Source organism: Colobus angolensis, unplaced genomic scaffold (genome assembly GCF_000951035.1).
Source record: "Colobus angolensis palliatus isolate OR3802 unplaced genomic scaffold, Cang.pa_1.0 Scaffold198, whole genome shotgun sequence".
Lineage (NCBI taxonomy): Eukaryota > Metazoa > Chordata > Mammalia > Primates > Cercopithecidae > Colobus > Colobus angolensis.
Genome location: NW_012115132.1, coordinates 1,850,797 through 1,869,165, shown reverse-complemented (window position 1 = coordinate 1,869,165; position 18,369 = coordinate 1,850,797). Strand labels below are relative to the sequence as shown.

Here is an 18,369-nt window from a genome sequence, read left to right as displayed (position 1 = left end):
GCAATTCTCTTTCCTCAACCTCCCAAGTAGCTGGGATTACAGGCATGCACCACTGTGCCCGGCTAATTTTGTATTTTTAGTAGAGACCGGGTTTCACCGTGTTCACCAGGATGGCCTCGATCTCCTGACCTCGTGATCCGCCCACCTCGGCCTCCCAAAGTGCTGGGACTATAGGCGTGAGCCATCGCACCCAACTGAGTTTTAAAATATGGATTTATTTTTCTGCTGAAAAGAAAATGTTTACTTCTCTCCACCCCTCCTCATAATACCTGGACCCGTATCCACTCCATTTTGGCAGGAGTTTGTGCTGACTGATGGAAAGTTCACAGTGCAGGGTGTTAAATGGGCCTTACTCTTGTGATGGAGAGAGTGCAGAATGCCAGCTATCTGCATAAGGGAGGCCCAGAGAGCCCCTCTGTGTCTCTGAGGAGAAAGCTGTCTTTATCTTGGCCACATGTGGCCAGCTGTGTAATTGCTGGGGCCTTAACTGCCCTGTGTTCTGGGCAGGGTGACCGCCTGCATGTACCCACAGCTGGGTTAATGAGATCAAGTTTCACTTTCTAGAGCCAGAGTAATCAGGACCAGGCGCAAATCATATTCTCATAAGCCTGGGGGTACATGGGTGTCCCCTGCCTTGGCCAAGCCAGGGAGGCCAAATACCATGGCGGACCCTCGTCTGTGTAAGTTGGAATCCTGGGCTCTGATGTATCTGCATAAAACAGACTTTAGTGTCTCCAATCCTGCGGGAGTCAAATGTCCTTTCTCTTCGGTTATTTCTGATATTGTGGAAATAGGATAGGTATTAAAATAAATTAACTAGAGAAAGTACCTGTTCAAATGTTTAGGGCAGGGATACTACTCTGTCTGATACTGTAATGGTAGGTGCATGTCATTATACATTTGACCAGAGCCATAGCATATGCAACACTAAGAGTGACCCCAGTGTAAACCATAGACTCTGGGTGATAATGATGTATTGTGTAGGTTCATTAGATTTTTTTTTTTTTTTTTTTTTTTTTTTGAGCTGGAGTCTCACTGTGTTGCCTAGGCTAGAGTGCAGTGGTGTGATCTTGGTTCACTGCAACCTCCGCCTCCTTGTTTCAAGCAATTATCGTGCCTCAGACTCCCCAGTAGCTAGGATTAGAGGCGTGTCACCACACGCAGCTAATTTTTGTATTTTTAATAGAGATGGGATTTCACCATGTTGGCCAGGCTGATCTCGAACTCCTGACCTCAAGTGATGCACTCGCCTTATGCTGAGTTTACAGGTGTAAGCCGCCATGCCCAGCCTCATCAATTTTTTTGTTGTCGAGACAGGATCTGGCTCTGTCACTAAGGCTAGAGTGCAGTGGCTTGCTCTAGGCTCACTGCAACCTCCAGGTTCATCAGTTGTAACAAATGTACCACTCAGGTGGGGGATGTTGATAATGAGGGACGCTGTACCCATTTGGGGCAGGAGGCATATGGGAAGTCCTATAGCTTCCTCTCAATTTTGCTATGAACCTAAAACTACCTTAAAAAATAAAGTTGGATTTTAAAAATACTAGTGACTCCTGCCTAAAATCCCAGCGCTTTGGGGGCCCAAGGTGGGAGGATTACTTGAGCCTCAGGAATTTTAGACCAACCTGGGCAACATAATGAGACTCCGTCTCTACAAAAAATTATTTTTAAAGGCCAGGCATAGTGGCTCATGCCTGTAATCCGAGCACTCTGGGAGGCCGAGGCGGTGGATCACCTGAGGTCAAGAGTTCAAGGCCACCCTAGGCAACGTGGTGAAACTCCATCTCTACTAAAAATTCAAAAATTAGCCAGGTGTGGTGGCATGCACCTATAATCCCAGCTACTTGGGAAACTGAGGCAGGAAAATTGCTTGAATCCAGGAAGCAGAGGTTGCAGATGACCCAAGATTGTGCCACTGCACTCCAACCTGGGAGACAGAGTGAGACTCCGTCTCAAAATAATAATAACAATAATAATAATAAATGCATATTTGTATTTACTTACATGCTCCATCCTGCTGTAAGGATTTCATGCCCATCCCTCCCATTTTATCCATCACCTCCCAAAGTTGACTGCACCCCATGCTTCCTCAGAGCTCCTGCCCATATTGCATCCCATCCCAGACACCAGTGCCAGCACATCTCATCAACACAGTGATGCGTCTAAGTCTCTAATCATCTTTACCTTAAACTTCCTTCTCCTGTTAATCCCTTCCCCCATTTCCATCATTGCCAACATTTTTCTTCAAATCGGGCAGCCTTGATACTGGGAGCTCTGTTGCCTCCTCAGCCTCCCTGCTCAAACCTGGGGAGCTTCCATTTTTACACCTTTCAATTCCCACTGCTGTGACTTGAGATCTGGCTCTTTCATCCTCTGTCTCAAGCCTGAGGGAGGAGTCCTTGTTTACCAGTCTAGGAAAAAGAAAGGGCCTGGTGGTGAGCTGAGGCTTCTCCCTGTTAGCAGGGCTGGCGGTTGGGATGCAGAGCTGGACACAGAGTGCAGGAGAGTGAGAACAAGTTAGAAACTAATAGCACTTCCGCCTTTACCTCTCATTTCAGAGAACAGGTTGTAACCTATCAGCATCTAGCCTCTGTATTAATAATTTCCTTTTCGAATATTTATTCCATATTCCCTGAGCCCTCAGCAAGCACTTCAGTTACTTATAGTTCCCAAAACTTCTTATATGACACTAACTTTCTTTTTTATTTTGAGACAGGATCTCGCTCTGTCACCCAGGTTGGAGTGTAATGGCATGATCTTGGCTCACTGTAACATCCACCTCCGGTGTTCAAGCAATTCTCTTTCCTCAACCTCCCAAGTAGCTGGGCTTAAAAGGTGCCTGCCACCATGCCCAGCTAATTTTTTATATTTTTAGTAGAGATGAGGTTTCACCACATTGGCCAGGCTGGTCTCGAACTCCTGACCTCAAATGATCTGTCTGCCTCTGCCTGCCAAAGTGCTGGGATTACAGGCGTAGTTACCACACCCAGCCAACACTAGCTTTCATTCCTGAAGGTTCCAGAGTGGGACCACAAGTGAAGCTAGTGATGAAGTCTGTGACCTTGTTGGCTGGCGGGGGCCTTGATTCCACTGTTGGTCAGTAGGGCCGTCAGCGGGGGAGCAGAACTGCATGTGGAGCAATGGAGAGCAAAGCTGAGCTGAAATCCTTCAGCACCTCTGCCTCTACCTCTCACTGCATTTAACCATAGCAGCCATGAGTCATGGCGGCTGCTTCACTTCCACCTTCCAGGTATTATGGAAAGTTCTTTTCTGGCCAACTTGAATCTGGAACTGTGCAGGAAAGGGACTCTGAAAAATGTAGCTCTCACTTCAGAGAACTGGTTCTGCCAAGTTGACACCACAAAGCTCCACCCTCTTATTTAATTCATGTTCTTTCTCATAACTGGTCCAGAAAATGTGCTCAGTGCAAGTGTGAGCCAGGAATGGGGAGAATGAATGTGAGATTCATCCAGTAAAGGAGAAGTGAGGAAGGCCTGATAAGGGGGTTAGAGAGCTTCTGGTGAGTATCATACCTAATACATGCTACTGGATATGTAATTCTTTTTTTTTTTTTTTTTGAAACAAAGTTTCACTCTTGTTGCCCAGGCTAGAGTGCAATGATGTGATCTCAACTTACCGCAACCTCTGCCTCCCGGGTTCATGCAATTCTCCTGCCTCAGCCTTCCAAGGAGTTGGGATCACAGGCATGCACTACCAAGCCTGGCTAATTTTGTATTTTTAGTAGAGACAGAGTTTCACCATATTGGTCAGACTGGCCTCAAACTCCTGACCTCAGGTATTCCACCCACCTCTGCCTCCCAAAGTGCTGAGATTATAGGTGTGAGCAACTGTGTCTAGCTGTGAGCTATATTTTATAGTTGAGGCTGAAAGGGTTTGAGTCACAGCCTCTTGTTGTGTAACTACGTGGCAGAGCCAGAAGCCAAGCTAGCCCAGGTCTGTCTGGCTCCAGAGCCCTTGGTCTTTCCATTATATCACAGCACCCTTCAAATGTGTGGTATTACCTGACTTTTCTGATCCTCAGTTTTCCATCAGGCTGATATTGGCAAAATGTTATTCACTCTGCCAGAGGTTAGATGTTCTCTAGGAATGAAGATTTGGAGGGATCTCAATCTCCAAATCCATAGATTTCTCTGACTGGTGTGCTAGGCTCCTAAAGATGACAAGACACAGATAGCTCACTGGCCCACATCCACTTTTTAATTGCCAGGCAAGGATTTACTCCCAATCTTTAGCCAAGTCAGTATACAGCACTCTCTTAAGCCTTTAGCATGACTTCCTGAACTGAGTCAGTCCAGAGTAGCTTGACTGGCAACCCCAAACCCTGTCCCACAACTTGCTTGGTCCTGAATATGGCCATGTACTGGTAGACAAAGGAAGGGGCTGCTGACTCACACCGGTAATCCCAGCTCCTCGGGGGCCTGAAGCAGGAGACTTGCTTGAACTCAGGAGGTGGAGGCTGCAGTGAGCCAAAGTCACGCCATTGCACTCCAGCCTGGGTGACAGAGCGAGACAAAGGGGCTCTGGAGCAGAAACCAGCTACTTGGCGCTCTCCCCTGGGGGCATCCAGCAAAGGATGTTGAAGGTTGCTTAGTCCCAATCTCATCACACCCAAAAAGAGGTTGCTCCATGCTTAGTTCTATTTTTAATCCTTTTACTTTTCCCACCAAAACACTACCAACAAGATGGTGGTATAACTGTGTGTCTCTGCAAAGCATGTATACACACACACACATACACACACACACACACATGCATTGTATTCTTAGCTGAGATGAGAGCAGCACTACCTTGGAGGAAGAATAAGAGGAATGGGATATGTTGACTCACCCTTACAGGTTAGATAATGTCACTAACACATCCTAAATCACCCCCTATGAATGAAATATAAATATGAAAAATGCATTGTATTTATAAAAACAAAGCTGTAATGTGATTAGTTGCATGATTAGTAACTTTTTTTTTCTTTTTTTTCTTTTTCTTTTTTCTTTTTTTTTTTTTTTTTGAGATGGAGTCTTGCTCTGCCACCCAGGCTGGAGTGCAGTGGCGCAATCTCAGTTCACTGCAATCTCCACCTACCGGGTTCAAGCAATTCTCCTGCCTCAGCCTCCCAAGTAGCTGGAATTACAGGTGCCGGCCACCACGCCTGGCTAATTGTTTTGTATTTTTAGTAGAGACAGGGTTTCTTTGTGTTGGCCAGACTGGTCTCGCACTCCTGACCTCAAGTGATCCACCTGCCTCAGCCTCCCAAAGTGTTGGGATTATAGGCGTGAGTCACCGTGCCCGGCCATGATTAGTAACTTTAATACTGCATCTTGTTTAGTACTTAATCTTTTAAAATCTTTGTTATATTAATTTTGCATTTTTGGCATAATCCAGAAAAAAGAAAAATAATTTCTGGGTGTTAAATAGTTATTAATAAACATTTATTAAAGCCAAACAGATAATTGGGCAAAAGGTTCTTACAGAGGAAAAATTTTGAGATCAAGGAGGAAGTTTGTCCTTGTGGAACCTCTTTCCTCTTTGCTATAAGCTTGTGTGGGAGTGATATATGTGTTAAGACTGTGTCTCTTGGCCAAGCACAGTGGCTCATGTCTGGAATTCTAGCACTTTGGGAGGCCGAGACAGGCAGATCACTTGAATCCAGGAATTTGAGACCAGCCTGGGCAACATGGCAAAACCCTGTCTCTACAAAAAAATACAAAAAAATTAGCCAGGCATGGTGGTGCATGCTTTTGTAGTCCCAGCTACTCAGGAGGCTGAGGTGGGAGGATTGCTTGAACCTGGGAGGTGGAGGTTGCAGTGAGCGGAGATGGTACCACTGCACTCCAGCCTGTGAGAGAGAGTGAGACCCTGCCTCAGAAAAAAAAAAAAAAAAAAAGAAAAAAGAAAAGAATGTGTCTCTTGCTGTTGGAACCGCTCCTTTCCATCCCATTCAAAATTTTGGGGTATTCTAAAGAACTTCCTCTATCCACAGTAACAGCAAATGTTGTATGGAGGTGGAGGAATGTAAGAGTGAGAATTTGTTCTTAGGTGATAGATACCTTTCCTTCAGTGGTAGAGGAGGGAGTCCACAGAACCTTGTGGTCACAGCGTGTAAATGTTGCCTTCTTTTCAGCAACTGGAGTGCAGTGGCGCAATCTCGGTTCACTGCAACCTCTGCCTCCCAGGTTCAAGTGATTCTCATGCCTCAGCCTCCCAAATAGCTGAGATTACAGGTCCCCACTACCACGCCCAGCTAATTTTCCTATTTTTAGTAGAGATGGGGTTTCGCCATGTTGGCCAGGCTGGTTTTGAACTCCTGATCTCAGGTGATCCACCCACCTCGACCTCCCAAAGTGCTGGGATTATAGGCATGAGCCACCGCACCTGACTGTGCAACTGAATACTTCTTATAACGTTCAGAAACCACCAGATGAGAGAATGCTGTCTGTCCTTAATGCAAGCAGCCCTTGGAATTGTTTCTAGAGCTGTCATGAGCTGCCGATGGGAAGGTGACATGAGCCATCAGTGTCAGTCACAAATTCTCCGTTCAGCCTGATTTATGCCTCTAGAGAGAATTCCCAGGAAGGCAAGTTTTTGCCGTAACCTTGGGAATCCAGTATGTATGGACTGAACCAGGGTTCCCCATACCTCCCCCTCTTTTGTGTACACTACAATCAGCCTGTGATTGACCCACCCTGCTGAGCGGAGCGTACCAAGAGGGAGTCTGGATCTTAAACAGAGCTTTGATTGATTGGGGCTGAAAGGGGGCAGATTCTGTATGAGATCAGCAGGCACTATGAATTTCTCAATTTGAAACAAAAATGCTTTAATGCTACTTATTGTTGTTGTTTTATTGTGAAAGGTAGTCGTTCTTACATATGGTTGGCTTTCTTTCAAGGTCAATTGCACAGTCTGTTCTTTGGGGGCACCACATAGCCCTATAGTATGCTTAAAATGCGTAAAGCTTGGAGGAAGACTAGTTCTCTGGAGAGAATCCTGTGTTTGTCCAAGAACTGGATCCCTGCCTCCTCCCACACAGTCACTCTGCAGCCAGTTGCATACTTGGCGGAGAGATTTATGGGGCTGAACATACAGCTGCAAGTTTTCTTTTCTTCTACTTTTTTTTTTCTTCCAAGAACAGTGTCCTGCTGTCAGGGCTGTGTGCACTAGACGCAAACACATAACTTATTTACTACAGCAGTATCCAAAACCCCTAAGTAGTGTCCTTGCTGAATGTGAATGTTTTCATGAATATGAAACATTCTAAAGATGTAAGGAATTCCTAGATACAAGCCAATCTTGACTCGGTTTACATCTCTGTCTAATATTTTGGTGAAGGAGTCTAGTTACACTGTCTAATATTTTGGTGAAGGAGTCTAGTTACACTGTACAGCTGTTTCAGTTCTAAAACAGCTTGGTTAATGTGGATACCTTATGGTCAATATCAGAGATTCCTTAACAGAATCTGACTGCTCTGTTTCCTTTAAAAGTACGCTGATTGTTTATAGTAGCTTCTGGATTCTCTGTCCTTGGGAGATTCTCTTAGATTGGGGCAAATTCCCTCTAATACCTGTGTTGGTTTTTGTTTTTAATTTTTCCTTTTTGATTTGAATGAATAACATCATCTCTTAACACCTATTGCCATCTCCAAGACAGAATCCCAACAGGCTTTTCTGGGTATGGACCCATGTAATGGTTTGTCCGCCTTTCAACAATTTGCATTCTCTTGGCCGTTTGGGGGAACAGAGATTATGCATGAGGAAGGATGGAAGAGGAAAACCAATCTTTATTTAACATTCAGCGGTAATAAACACTGGGATTGTACTTAATTAGAGTTAATCCTCATAATAAACTTGATCCCCATTTTACAGATGAGTAAATTATAACTCAGAGAATTTCTAACTTGCCCAAAGTCATACAACTAATAAATTGTAAAAGTGGGAGTTAAAGCAATTTTTTATTGAACTATATAGGAAATGTACAAATTATTTATACACATCTCCAGTTATCACAAAGTGAACTGCTATTGTAACCACTACGAAGAAATTCTAAGACCATAGATTATTTGTATACTCTTGAACTTTACATAAATTAAGTATGCTATAGTTATAGTATTGAGTACATATTTAGGAGAATAATTACTGGTCATAGATTTTGTATACGTATTATATATCTAGAGTGATCTTCTGCCTAGATGTCCTATGCTTTATTGAAAGTGGGACCAAACTATTAGGTCAAAATACTTGTTTATCTATTGGATTCTGTGAGTTTTGTTTCATGTAATTTAGGGCTTTCTTGTTGGGTGCATGTATGTTTTTAATTTTCATATCCTTCTCATGGATTGGACCTTTTATCATTATAAAAGTTCTCTTTTCTGCAGCTGCCTTCATCATAAGTCAAGTGTCTGTGTATGGGGTTTAGTTTCTGGATTTTCAATTCTGTTACATTTGTGTATCTCTCTACAACAATACTACACTGTCCTAAAATAATATAGCTTTATGATACATCTTTTAGCTTTTTTGTCTGTTTGTGGGCATGAGAGAGACTCTCATCTTACATTCTTTCATTTGTACTGTTCTGAACCTCAGTTAACATATCCAAAAAGAGTGTTTTCTTTACAAATTTAGTATAAACAAATGCCTGGTCTAGTTCTTGTAAACAGTAAACCAAAGCTGTTGGTTGTTGTTAATAGTAAATGAGTTTTTCAATCGCTAACAAGTAGAAGTTGTTTTTTTCACCTAAAATTTAAGAACTGAAGTAGACTTTTTTTTTTGTTTTTTTTTTTGAGACAAGGCCTCACTGTGTTGCCCAGGCTGGAGTGCAGCGGTGTGATATCAGCTCACTGCAGCCTCTGCCTCACTGATTTAAGTGAGTCTTGTATCTCAGCCTCCTGAGTAGCTGGCTAATAGCTGGGATTACAGGCATGCACCACCATGCCTGGCTAACTTTTTTATTTTTAGTAGAAATGGGGCTTCACCATGTTGGCCAGGCTGGTCTCAAACTTCTGGTCTCGAGTGATCTACCCGCCTCAGCCTCCCAAAGTGCTGAGATTACAGGTGTGAGCCACTGTACCCAGCCATGAACTGAAATATACTTTAAAGTTCCTAGTAAGTATAATTTTTTTCTGCCCAATTTATCAGATGGAGAACGAATGCTTTGTGAAGTGAAGTTGCATGTTTACAGCAGCTCAGCTCATGAAATCCAGGGCTGAGACTAGAGCTTATCTCCAGTCTCCTGATCCAGTGTTTTCTTCATTATCCTACACTTAATTTTAGCCTTGGGGCAACCATCACTGAGGAGAGAAGAAGGAAGAGAATGAGATTATTCCTGAAGATAAACTTTTTTTTTTTTTTTTTTGAGACGGGGTCTCACTCTGTCACCCAGGCTGGAGTGCAATGGCGCAATCTGGGCTCACTGGAACCTCCGCCTCCCGGGTTCAAGCGATTCTTCTGCCTCAGCCCCCTAAGTAGCTGGGAGTACAGGCGCATGCCACCATGCCTGGCTAATTTTTGTATTTTTAGTAGAGATGCGGTTTCACCATATTAGCCAGGCTGGTCTCAAACTCCTGACCTCGTGATCTGCCCGTCTCCACCTCCCAAAGTGCTGGGATTACAGGCGTGAGCCACCGCGCCCAGCCGAAGATAAACTTCTTAAGGAATTCATTTTTGCTATGAAGGGTGCCCCCCCCATTGAACATAGTAACATTCATGCTGTGTTGATCACCTCATACCGAATTTCTCACCCACCTACAGAAGACAGATGGTAAATTATTTAATCCTCTGCTGTCCTGTTTCTATTATGAATCTAAGATTGCAATAACAACAAAGAAGGAATGTGAGTGGAATGGGTAATGTCAGTTAAAGGCAGAGATTAGGGGATGCCATCAGTCACTGTGATGAATGGTGTGTGGGGGGAGCTTGCTGGCTGAAGCATTGTTACCATGGATAATTATACACTTTATATTCATGTGTTATCCTTCCTCCTGGAATCTTTAAACTCTTCATCCAGGAGACACTAATCTTCACCTTATTATTCCATCCTAGTGTCACTCTAACAGAAGAACAGGGCTGCCAACAGGGAGAGGGAACTTTCTCTTTCTCCTCCAGGTTGTAATAAACATGGTTATTTGTTATTTGAACTCTGGCTGAAGAGAACACCCTATATGCCCCTGCCAGATATGGCCCAGGTGTAGAGATTAGTCCAGGTTATTGTTAAAAGAGTGAAAATGCCCCTGTCACATTCCCCATGATTTTCTTCCATCTATCAAGATGATGGCAATGGTGTTGGCAATAGTGGTGATAATGATGATTATCGAGTGAGCATTATTCCATTTTCGGGCATGATGGAAGGAAAAGTCAAATGCAGTGTTCTTAAGAAATTCAGCTGGGCCCAGTGGCTCACATCTATAATCCTAGCACTTTGGAAGGCTGAGGTGGGTGGATCACTTGAGGCCAGGATTTCGAGACCAGCTTGGGCAACATGGTGAAACCCATGTCTCTACTAAAATACAAAACAATTAGCCAGATGTGGTGGTGCACACCTGTAGTCCCAGCTACTAGGGAGGCTGAGGAGTGAGAATTGCTTGAACCCAGGAGGTGGAGGTTGCAGTGAGCTGAGATTGTGCCACTGCACTCCAGCCTGGGTGACAGAATGATACTATGTCTCAAAAAAAAGAAAAAAAGAAATTCGCTATAGGCTGGCACAATGGCTCACACCTGTAATCCCAGCACTTTGGGAGGCCAAGGCAGGTGGATCACCTGAGCTCAGGAGTTCAAGAACAGCCTGGGCAACATGCCAAAACCCTGTCTCTATAAAACTTAGCTTGGCGTGATGGCACACACCTGTGGTCCCAGCTACTCAGGAGCCTAAAGTGGGAGGATATAGCTTGAACCTGGGAGGCAGAGGTTTCAGTGAGCCGAGATCGCACCACTGCACTCCAACCTGTGTGACAAAGTGAGATCCTATCTCAAAAAAAAAGAGAGAAACAAATAAACAAATAAATAAATAAGAAGAGAAGAAAAGAAAAGAGGTGCTTAGACACCAGGCTGGGATGCTCATCTACGTGGTGTCTGTGCCAATTTGGGGGAAGCTGATTATCCATTGCTCAGGGGGCAGAGCAGCCTAGGTCTTAAGTGTACAAGTTTCGAGTCAGATCCTGGTTTCACCACTTACTAACTCTGTGAACTTGGGCCAATTACTTTACTTTCTGAATCTACCCTCTCAATCGTGAGATGGAAATAAAAATAGTAGGACCTGCATTGGGAATTTTTAATGAAATTACACATGTCAAAAGTTTTGGAAAATGGTTAGATGTTCTTATTAGCTATTATAGCATTGCCCATGCTGCCTGGCAAGTTGTGACCTAAGACGTCGTCTGGGGATATGAACTACTATGGTCTGAATGTTTACATCCCCTCCAAATTCATACGCTAAAATCCTAACTCTCAAAGTGATCAGGTATTAGAAGGCAGGGACTTTGGGAAAGGATGAGGTTGCTGGGTCAGAGCCCTCATGAGTGGAATTAGTGCCCTTATGAAAGTGGCTGGAAAGAGATTCCTTGCCCCTTCTACAATGTGAGGACATAGAAGGTGCCGTCTACAAAGAGGCAGCCCTCACCAGACACCTGCCAGCGCCTTGATCTTGGACTTAACCAAGATCCAGAAAAGGGAGAAGTAACTATTTATTGTTTATAAGCCACTCAGTTTATGGTATTTGATGTCTGTTGTAGCAGCCCAAACAGACGAAGACACGGATGGACCCAATGGCTAGGCTTCCTCAGGTGTAGGACAGAGAGGAGAAATAACGAATTATAAGAAGATAGTGCTTTATCTCAATGTATATGACATTGCTTTCACAATCTGATACCAGGTTATGAAAATCAGATGTGTGATTTGGAGTAAAGTTTAAAGAAATAGGAGCAATCAGAATAACAACTTTTCTTTCAAAAATCTAAACTTCAACAGCTTTCAAATATTTCTTAATCTACTCATGATTTTTGTTGCTCTGCTTCACTCTCAGTCTTTTTCTTTTTGATGTTTTGGCTGCCAAAAAGCCTGAGTTCTTATTCTCAGGAGGTCTGATTATTATCTCCGATAATGGTTCTAAACTTAGTCATTTTTTGTCCGTCATTATTATTATTAGTGTTGAAGTTTAAAAAATAGCAAAATTTGGCTGTAAAAATGAAACAGACTTCCATCAAGTAGTAATTTTATTGTTTTTTGTTTGTTTATTTTTTGTTTTTTGAGACAGAGTCTCGGTCTGTTGCCCAGGCTGGAGTGCAATGGTACAATCTTGCCTCACTGCAGTCTCTGCCTCTCAGGTTCAAGCAATTCTCGTGCCTCATCCTCCCAAGTAGCTGGGACTACAGGCACACACCACCACACCTGGCTAATTTTTGTGTTTTTAGTAGAGATGGGGTTTCCCCATGTTGGCCAGGCTGGTCTCGAACTCCTGACCCCAAGTGATCCGCCCGCCTCGGCCTCCCAAAGTGCTGGGATTACAGGCAAGAGCCACCATGCCCAACCTTTAGGCAAGCAATAATTTTAATAACTAAAACATCAGCCTTCTTCTTGCATGAGGCAGTTGATGCCCATGGTCAAAGAAGGCTCTCTTATAATACTAACAGGTATGGGATGAGCATTTAAACTAACTTTTGGTGGAAAAAATCCTAGCAGATAATTATCGGCACTGTTTCTCAATGTAGTTCTGTACACAAATCACCTGATATGCTCAATGAAATTGCAAATCTTGGGACATACCTCCAGAGGGTCTGATTTGGTAGGTCTTGGGTGAGATCTGAGAATTCATACCTTAGAATGGGATCCCAAAGGTGACTCATGTTTACACTACGGTTTGAGAGCTGCTTTTTTGTGTGTTTGGGTGTGCTTTTTCACTTGAGCAACTGAGCAGTGAAAATGGCTCAAATAATGTTAACCCAACGCATAGCTAGAACTTCTAACACGCAACTGGACTCCAAAAGTCTTCCTCATTAAGTGGTGCATTTCCTAATGTAAGTATTCCAGAGAGATGGGCTGGACACCTAGTAGGGATGTGTAGGAAAGAATTCCACTTTTTATGGGAGCTGGATCAGGATGATCTCTAGAACACAGATGAGTGCTCTACTTGATTAAGGTTTTAGTCATGGCTTGCTACTTAACATCTTGTTCTGCTTTCTGTATCATTTAACTGGGCAGCCTTTGGTACTCTACTAAGCAGATCTCAGCTCACCCTGGTTATTTTCCATATCTATTTGTGTGTATCTTATCATTCTTTTCTGTCTGACTCCTTCTCTGTATTGTTAAATGTTTTATGCTATTTTTAGGGATAGTCAGAAGCAGCCTTTCCCTTCAATCCTTCGTTCTCCTTCAAGATCAGAAAGAAAAAAACAAGAAGGCATTGACATGAATGCAACAATTTCTGGGATGCAAATTTCTTGGTGAATACAGACTTCCATGGCAGTGAGAAGACAATTATGTAATCATAGGTGTAGTGTTTCTCCCCAAACTCACTCCCACTGTGGATGAAACAATCGAATCATTGTGATGGGACGCCAGCCTATAAGAACAAATGTGCAATTGAACAATCCCATGGGCACTCAATCTATCCAGAGGATTATTGTGCATCTGCCAGGACTGGTGCAGGGAGAGGAATTGGAGGCAAGATTATTTAGTGAGTTTGGCTTACCATCAGGAGGAAGGCTGAAGTTCAGCCTAGGTATTTATCCCAACCTGATCATACCCTGAAATGTGCTGAGTCCTGCCTCCTGCTTCCTGTTAACTCTTACAAGGCTAAGTTTGGTTCTTATAACATTTTTTTTTTTTAATTCTTCAAACAGGGTCTCACTCTGTTGCCCAGGCTGGGGTGCAGTGGCACCATCTCGGCTCACTACAACCTCTGCCTCTTGGGTTCAAACAATTCTTGGGTCTCAGCCTCCAGAGTAGCTGGGATTGCAGGCGTGCACCACCACGCCCAGCTGATTTTTGTATTTTTGCTAGAGATGGGGTTTCACCATGTTGGCCAGGCTGGTCTTGAACTCCTGACCTCAGGTGATCCACCCACCTCAGCCTCCCAAAGTGTTGGGATTACAGGCGTGAGCCACCACACCCAGCGGTTCTTAGAACTTTCCTCCACTGCCCACTTGCTTGGAGACATTACTTACCAAAGCTTCATATTACTTGTGAAAATTTTGTTCTTCCTTTTCATTAGAGAATTTGCTCTTTATCCCTTCATTTGAAAGTGAAGGTACTACCTCCTTGTTGGAGATGAGTTACAGAGCAGTTATATGAGCTCATGATTGATCCCATTTCCAAGAACTAGGGAAATGCAATCCCATCTTTGAAAACAGATCCAATAAAGATAATTATAAGGGGGAAAAAAAAAGTATCACAACCTTACTTGAACTCTTGTTACCACCAGTGGGTGGCACCTAAGTCACCCCACCTCAAGTAGAAGGCCTCCTAAGGTGGCCCCCTGCCATTCAGAGGTAGTCACACGTTCTGTGTGTTTGTGCCTGTGTGCTTTTGAATACAGAGGAGAAATAATTTCCCTCAGGCTGAGTGCTTCCTGTGGTTACTCATAATGTGTGTTGATTTTCAACACATAGTGTACCATAGATGTTAACTGAAAATTCATTATAACTGAATATGTTTCATAGTAATACCTACATTTCTAGATCGTTTTGTACATTTTTGCTAATAGGACATGGGAATTGCTGGAACCACAGCAGTTGTTCAGACCACTTAGGGAGAGATGACATCTTTCCTAACAGCCTAAATCTATTTTTATTTTATTTTTTATTTTTGAAACCAAGTTTCACTCTTGTTGCCCAGGCTGTAGTGCAAATGACACTATCTTGGCTCACTGCAACTTCTGCCTCCCAGGTTCAAGCCATTCTCCTGCCTCAGCCTCCCAGGCAGCTGGGATTACAGGCATGCACCACCATACCTGGCTAATTTTTGCATTTTTAGTGGAGACTGGGTTTCACCTCGTTGGCCAGGCTGGTCTAGAACTCTTTTTATTTTTTTTCTGTAGGTAATTGGGGAACAGGTGATGTTTGGTTACATAAGTAAGTTCTTTAGTGGTGATTTGTGAGATTTTGGTGCATCCAACACCCGTGGTCTCGAACCCCTGACCTCAAGTGATCCACCTGCCTCAGCCTTTCAAAATGCTGGGTTTACAGGCATGAGCCACCGTGACTGGTCCTAACAGCCTAAATCTAAAATTACTACCTTGAATATTAACATGATAAATATTTTGAAGGCATTGTTTTTTGCCTTATTCAAGGAAAAAGTTTGAAATAAGTATCTAAGTTTACATATTATTCAGAGTTTTTTAGTGACACAAAAAGCAACCCAAAACCTTAATTGAGTAAAAAGCTTCTTAAGAAGCTGAAAGAAGCTAAACATCAACACCGTAAGATATTTGAGTGGACCTAGGGACTGATTAACAGTTAAAGAAAAGAAACATTTGTCATCCACTATTCTGTGCATGCCTGAGAACTTGCCTATACATATTGTACTTTATAAATATTGTACTTCATGCAGAGCTGTGGAGTGTGGAGGTCAGATTCCAGATGCAGCAGTTAGTCATGTGACCTTGAGCAAATAATTTAACCTCTCTGACATTTAGTTTGTTTATAAAGATTGCATTGGGGGCCAGGCATGGTAGCTCACGCCTGTAATCCCAGCACTTTAGGAGGCTGAGGTGGGTGGATCACCTGAGGTCAGGAGTTCAAGACCAGCCTGGCCAACATGGTGAAACCCTGTCTCTACACAAAAATTAGCTGGGCATGGTGGTGTGTGCCTGTAATCCCAGCTACTTGGGAGGCTGAGGTGGGAGAATTGCTTGAACCCAGGAGGTGGAGGTTGCAGTGAGCCGAGATTGTGCCACTTCACTCCAGACTGGGCGACAGAGTGAGACTCTGTCTCAAAAAAAAAAAAAAAAAAAAAAAAAAAAAAAAAAAAAGATGTGCCCTGCATCCGTGAAGACAAATTTGTGGAACCAAGAAAAGAGAAACAGTAATAGTGTGTGATCTTATGTGGAGAAGACACCCTCGTCATGTAGGTTGGGGAGTGGAAAGTATCTAAGTTTATGACAGCAACAGCAAGTGTTTATTGAGTAAATAAGCAGTCTCTGTACTACTGCCCACTTTTCATCTTGTTTTGCCTGTGACCATGAAGGAAGTGGGTATTTTTTAAAAGGAAAGAAATTAATAGAACTCAGCATCGGTGTAGTGCTTGGTGTTTGCAAAGAGGTTTCAAATGCATTATCTAGTCTGAGCCTGTGAGAATAGGCGTTTTTACCTGTTTTACAAATGAGGCATTTATATCATTGAGACATAGAAGAGGAGAAATTACTTGATTAAGGTATTCCACCAAAAGGACCTATAACTTAAATCTGTATCTTTGATTCTAAGTGATCTTTTCCACAGTGACAGAGCTTTCCAATACTCTCTCCAGTACTCTCCAATTTTGTTGTATCTAAGTAAAAAGTATAGATATTTTTGAACTTAATACCATGTTTAAGTTTATATTGATATTCCCCACATAGAAAACAATAAAAGGAAATGATGGTTCCCAAGGTGTTTTGGTATTTTTTACATTCTTTGGTTGAGTCTCAACACCAATAATTTATAATTGGGAGCAAGTGTGCCTGTGAATTACTGCAAGTAGAAACTCTCTATATGTCATTAATTCTTACAACAGTTTTACAAGGTAGGTATTACTCTTATTATTATTATTAATTCCTATTTTAGGGTTGAGGGAAATAAAGCTCAGAAATTTAAATGCCTAGCTAAAGCTAGTACATTTCTGAGTTAGGATTTAAGCCCAATTTTGTAAAACACTAAGATGATTTTTATTTTTATTATTATTATTATTATTATTATTATTATGCTGCCTTCCAGAAAACGTGTAGCTCCTTGGAAATTATTGAATTGGAGTCGTCAGCTGGATACATTTGGATATTTTAAGAATGAAGTTACCTGCTTAGGACTACACACTGTCTTTATTAAAGCTTTGTGCAAAACCAGGTGCTACAGTAGATGCTCTTTCTTTGCATCTTTCCTTTAGGTCTGTCAGTTTGTCGTCTCTGTTAACGGGCTTAACGTCCTGCACGTAGACTACCGGACCGTGAGCAATCTGATTCTGACGGGCCCACGGACAATTGTCATGGAAGTCATGGAGGAGTTAGAGTGCTGAGTTCCTGGGCCTCCCAGCCCTCCAGCGGCCTGTGGGTGATTGAAGCCAGAATGACACAAAGCAATGCAATGACAAGATTTCCATGCAAATGGATGGTTTTGGACATACGAATCTTCTCCGCACATACATGTCTAAAGTTGAGTTTTATACACTGAATGTGGAAGAACCGGGTATCATATCTTTTTTAAAAAATGTCAGTGTAGAAAACATTTGGGAAACCGTTTTCCTATGTGATAGAACTGCCTTACTAGATTTCTATTTGTAGTTCTCATTCATTGTTTTTTATCTTAGTTTGCAGAAAGGTGTTGAAATGCTTCTCTAGCCCGAACAGCGACATGCTAAAGTCCCCTTCCTCAGAGTCAATAGAGTAGTTGTTAAAGGTTTTAAATTGTACTTTCTCCAAAATTAGCATGCAACTATTTAATAGGGAATCTAGATTTCACCAAGATTCAAATCAAAGCAACATTTAAAGGAATAAGACCTGCTCACTAGCATTTTCAAGGGGGTTCTAAAGCATTCAAGTGCTTAAAAGCCATAAAAAATGACTTGTTTCAATTGTGGCATTAGCAAAAAAAAAAAAAAAAAAAAAAAAAAGGAACAAAAAAAAAAAACTTTGTGATGCTATGGGTGGGGTAGTTAGGGAGAGACTACATAAAATTGGGTGCCCCTATTTTCTTTCTGATCCTAAATCATTTTGTTTTATAAATCAGCTATAGCATCTTTCTAGAATTAATCCTGAATATGTTGAATGTTAAAATAGAGAAGTTTGTACATACACATAATTAAAAATCAACCCTTCTGGCAAGATTTCACTTTGAAGGTGTCTGTTTTTAAAGGAAGTCTAAAACTTTGCTGATATGTGATAAAACTTGAACTCTAAGTTGCCTCCTTAGCCTGAATTTTTACTAGCTTTCTAGGGTAACATATTCTAAGGACATGACATGCTGCTTATTTGGGGGGATTATTTTTCACCAAAATGATCATCTTGTGTTGTAACTTTTCAGCTCACTTGTATATATGCATGTTTTCATTTTTGGTCTAGAAAATAGTGCGTTTTGGGGCTTGGTGTGCAGAGGAAATTCCTCAAAGTGCCAAATTAGGGAGTCAGGGAATAGTAAATTCTTCATTCCAAATAATGGATCTGAATGATGAGGTTAATTTTTTATCA

General features: G+C 42.3%; 1 protein-coding gene across 2 annotated transcripts in view; it reads left to right on the top strand.

The window, feature by feature from the left end:
* Positions 1–17,767, top strand: part of DEPTOR (DEP domain containing MTOR-interacting protein) — a 210,112-nt gene extending 192,345 nt beyond the window's left edge. For both annotated transcript variants that reach the window (XM_011941063.1, XM_011941064.1), the window contains one exon: positions 17,073–17,767. In XM_011941063.1, the coding sequence (XP_011796453.1) occupies positions 17,073–17,201 (129 nt within the window). In that variant the 3' untranslated portion in view covers positions 17,202–17,767. The remainder of the gene's footprint in view (positions 1–17,072) is intronic.
* Positions 17,768–18,369: the final 602 nt, after the last annotated feature.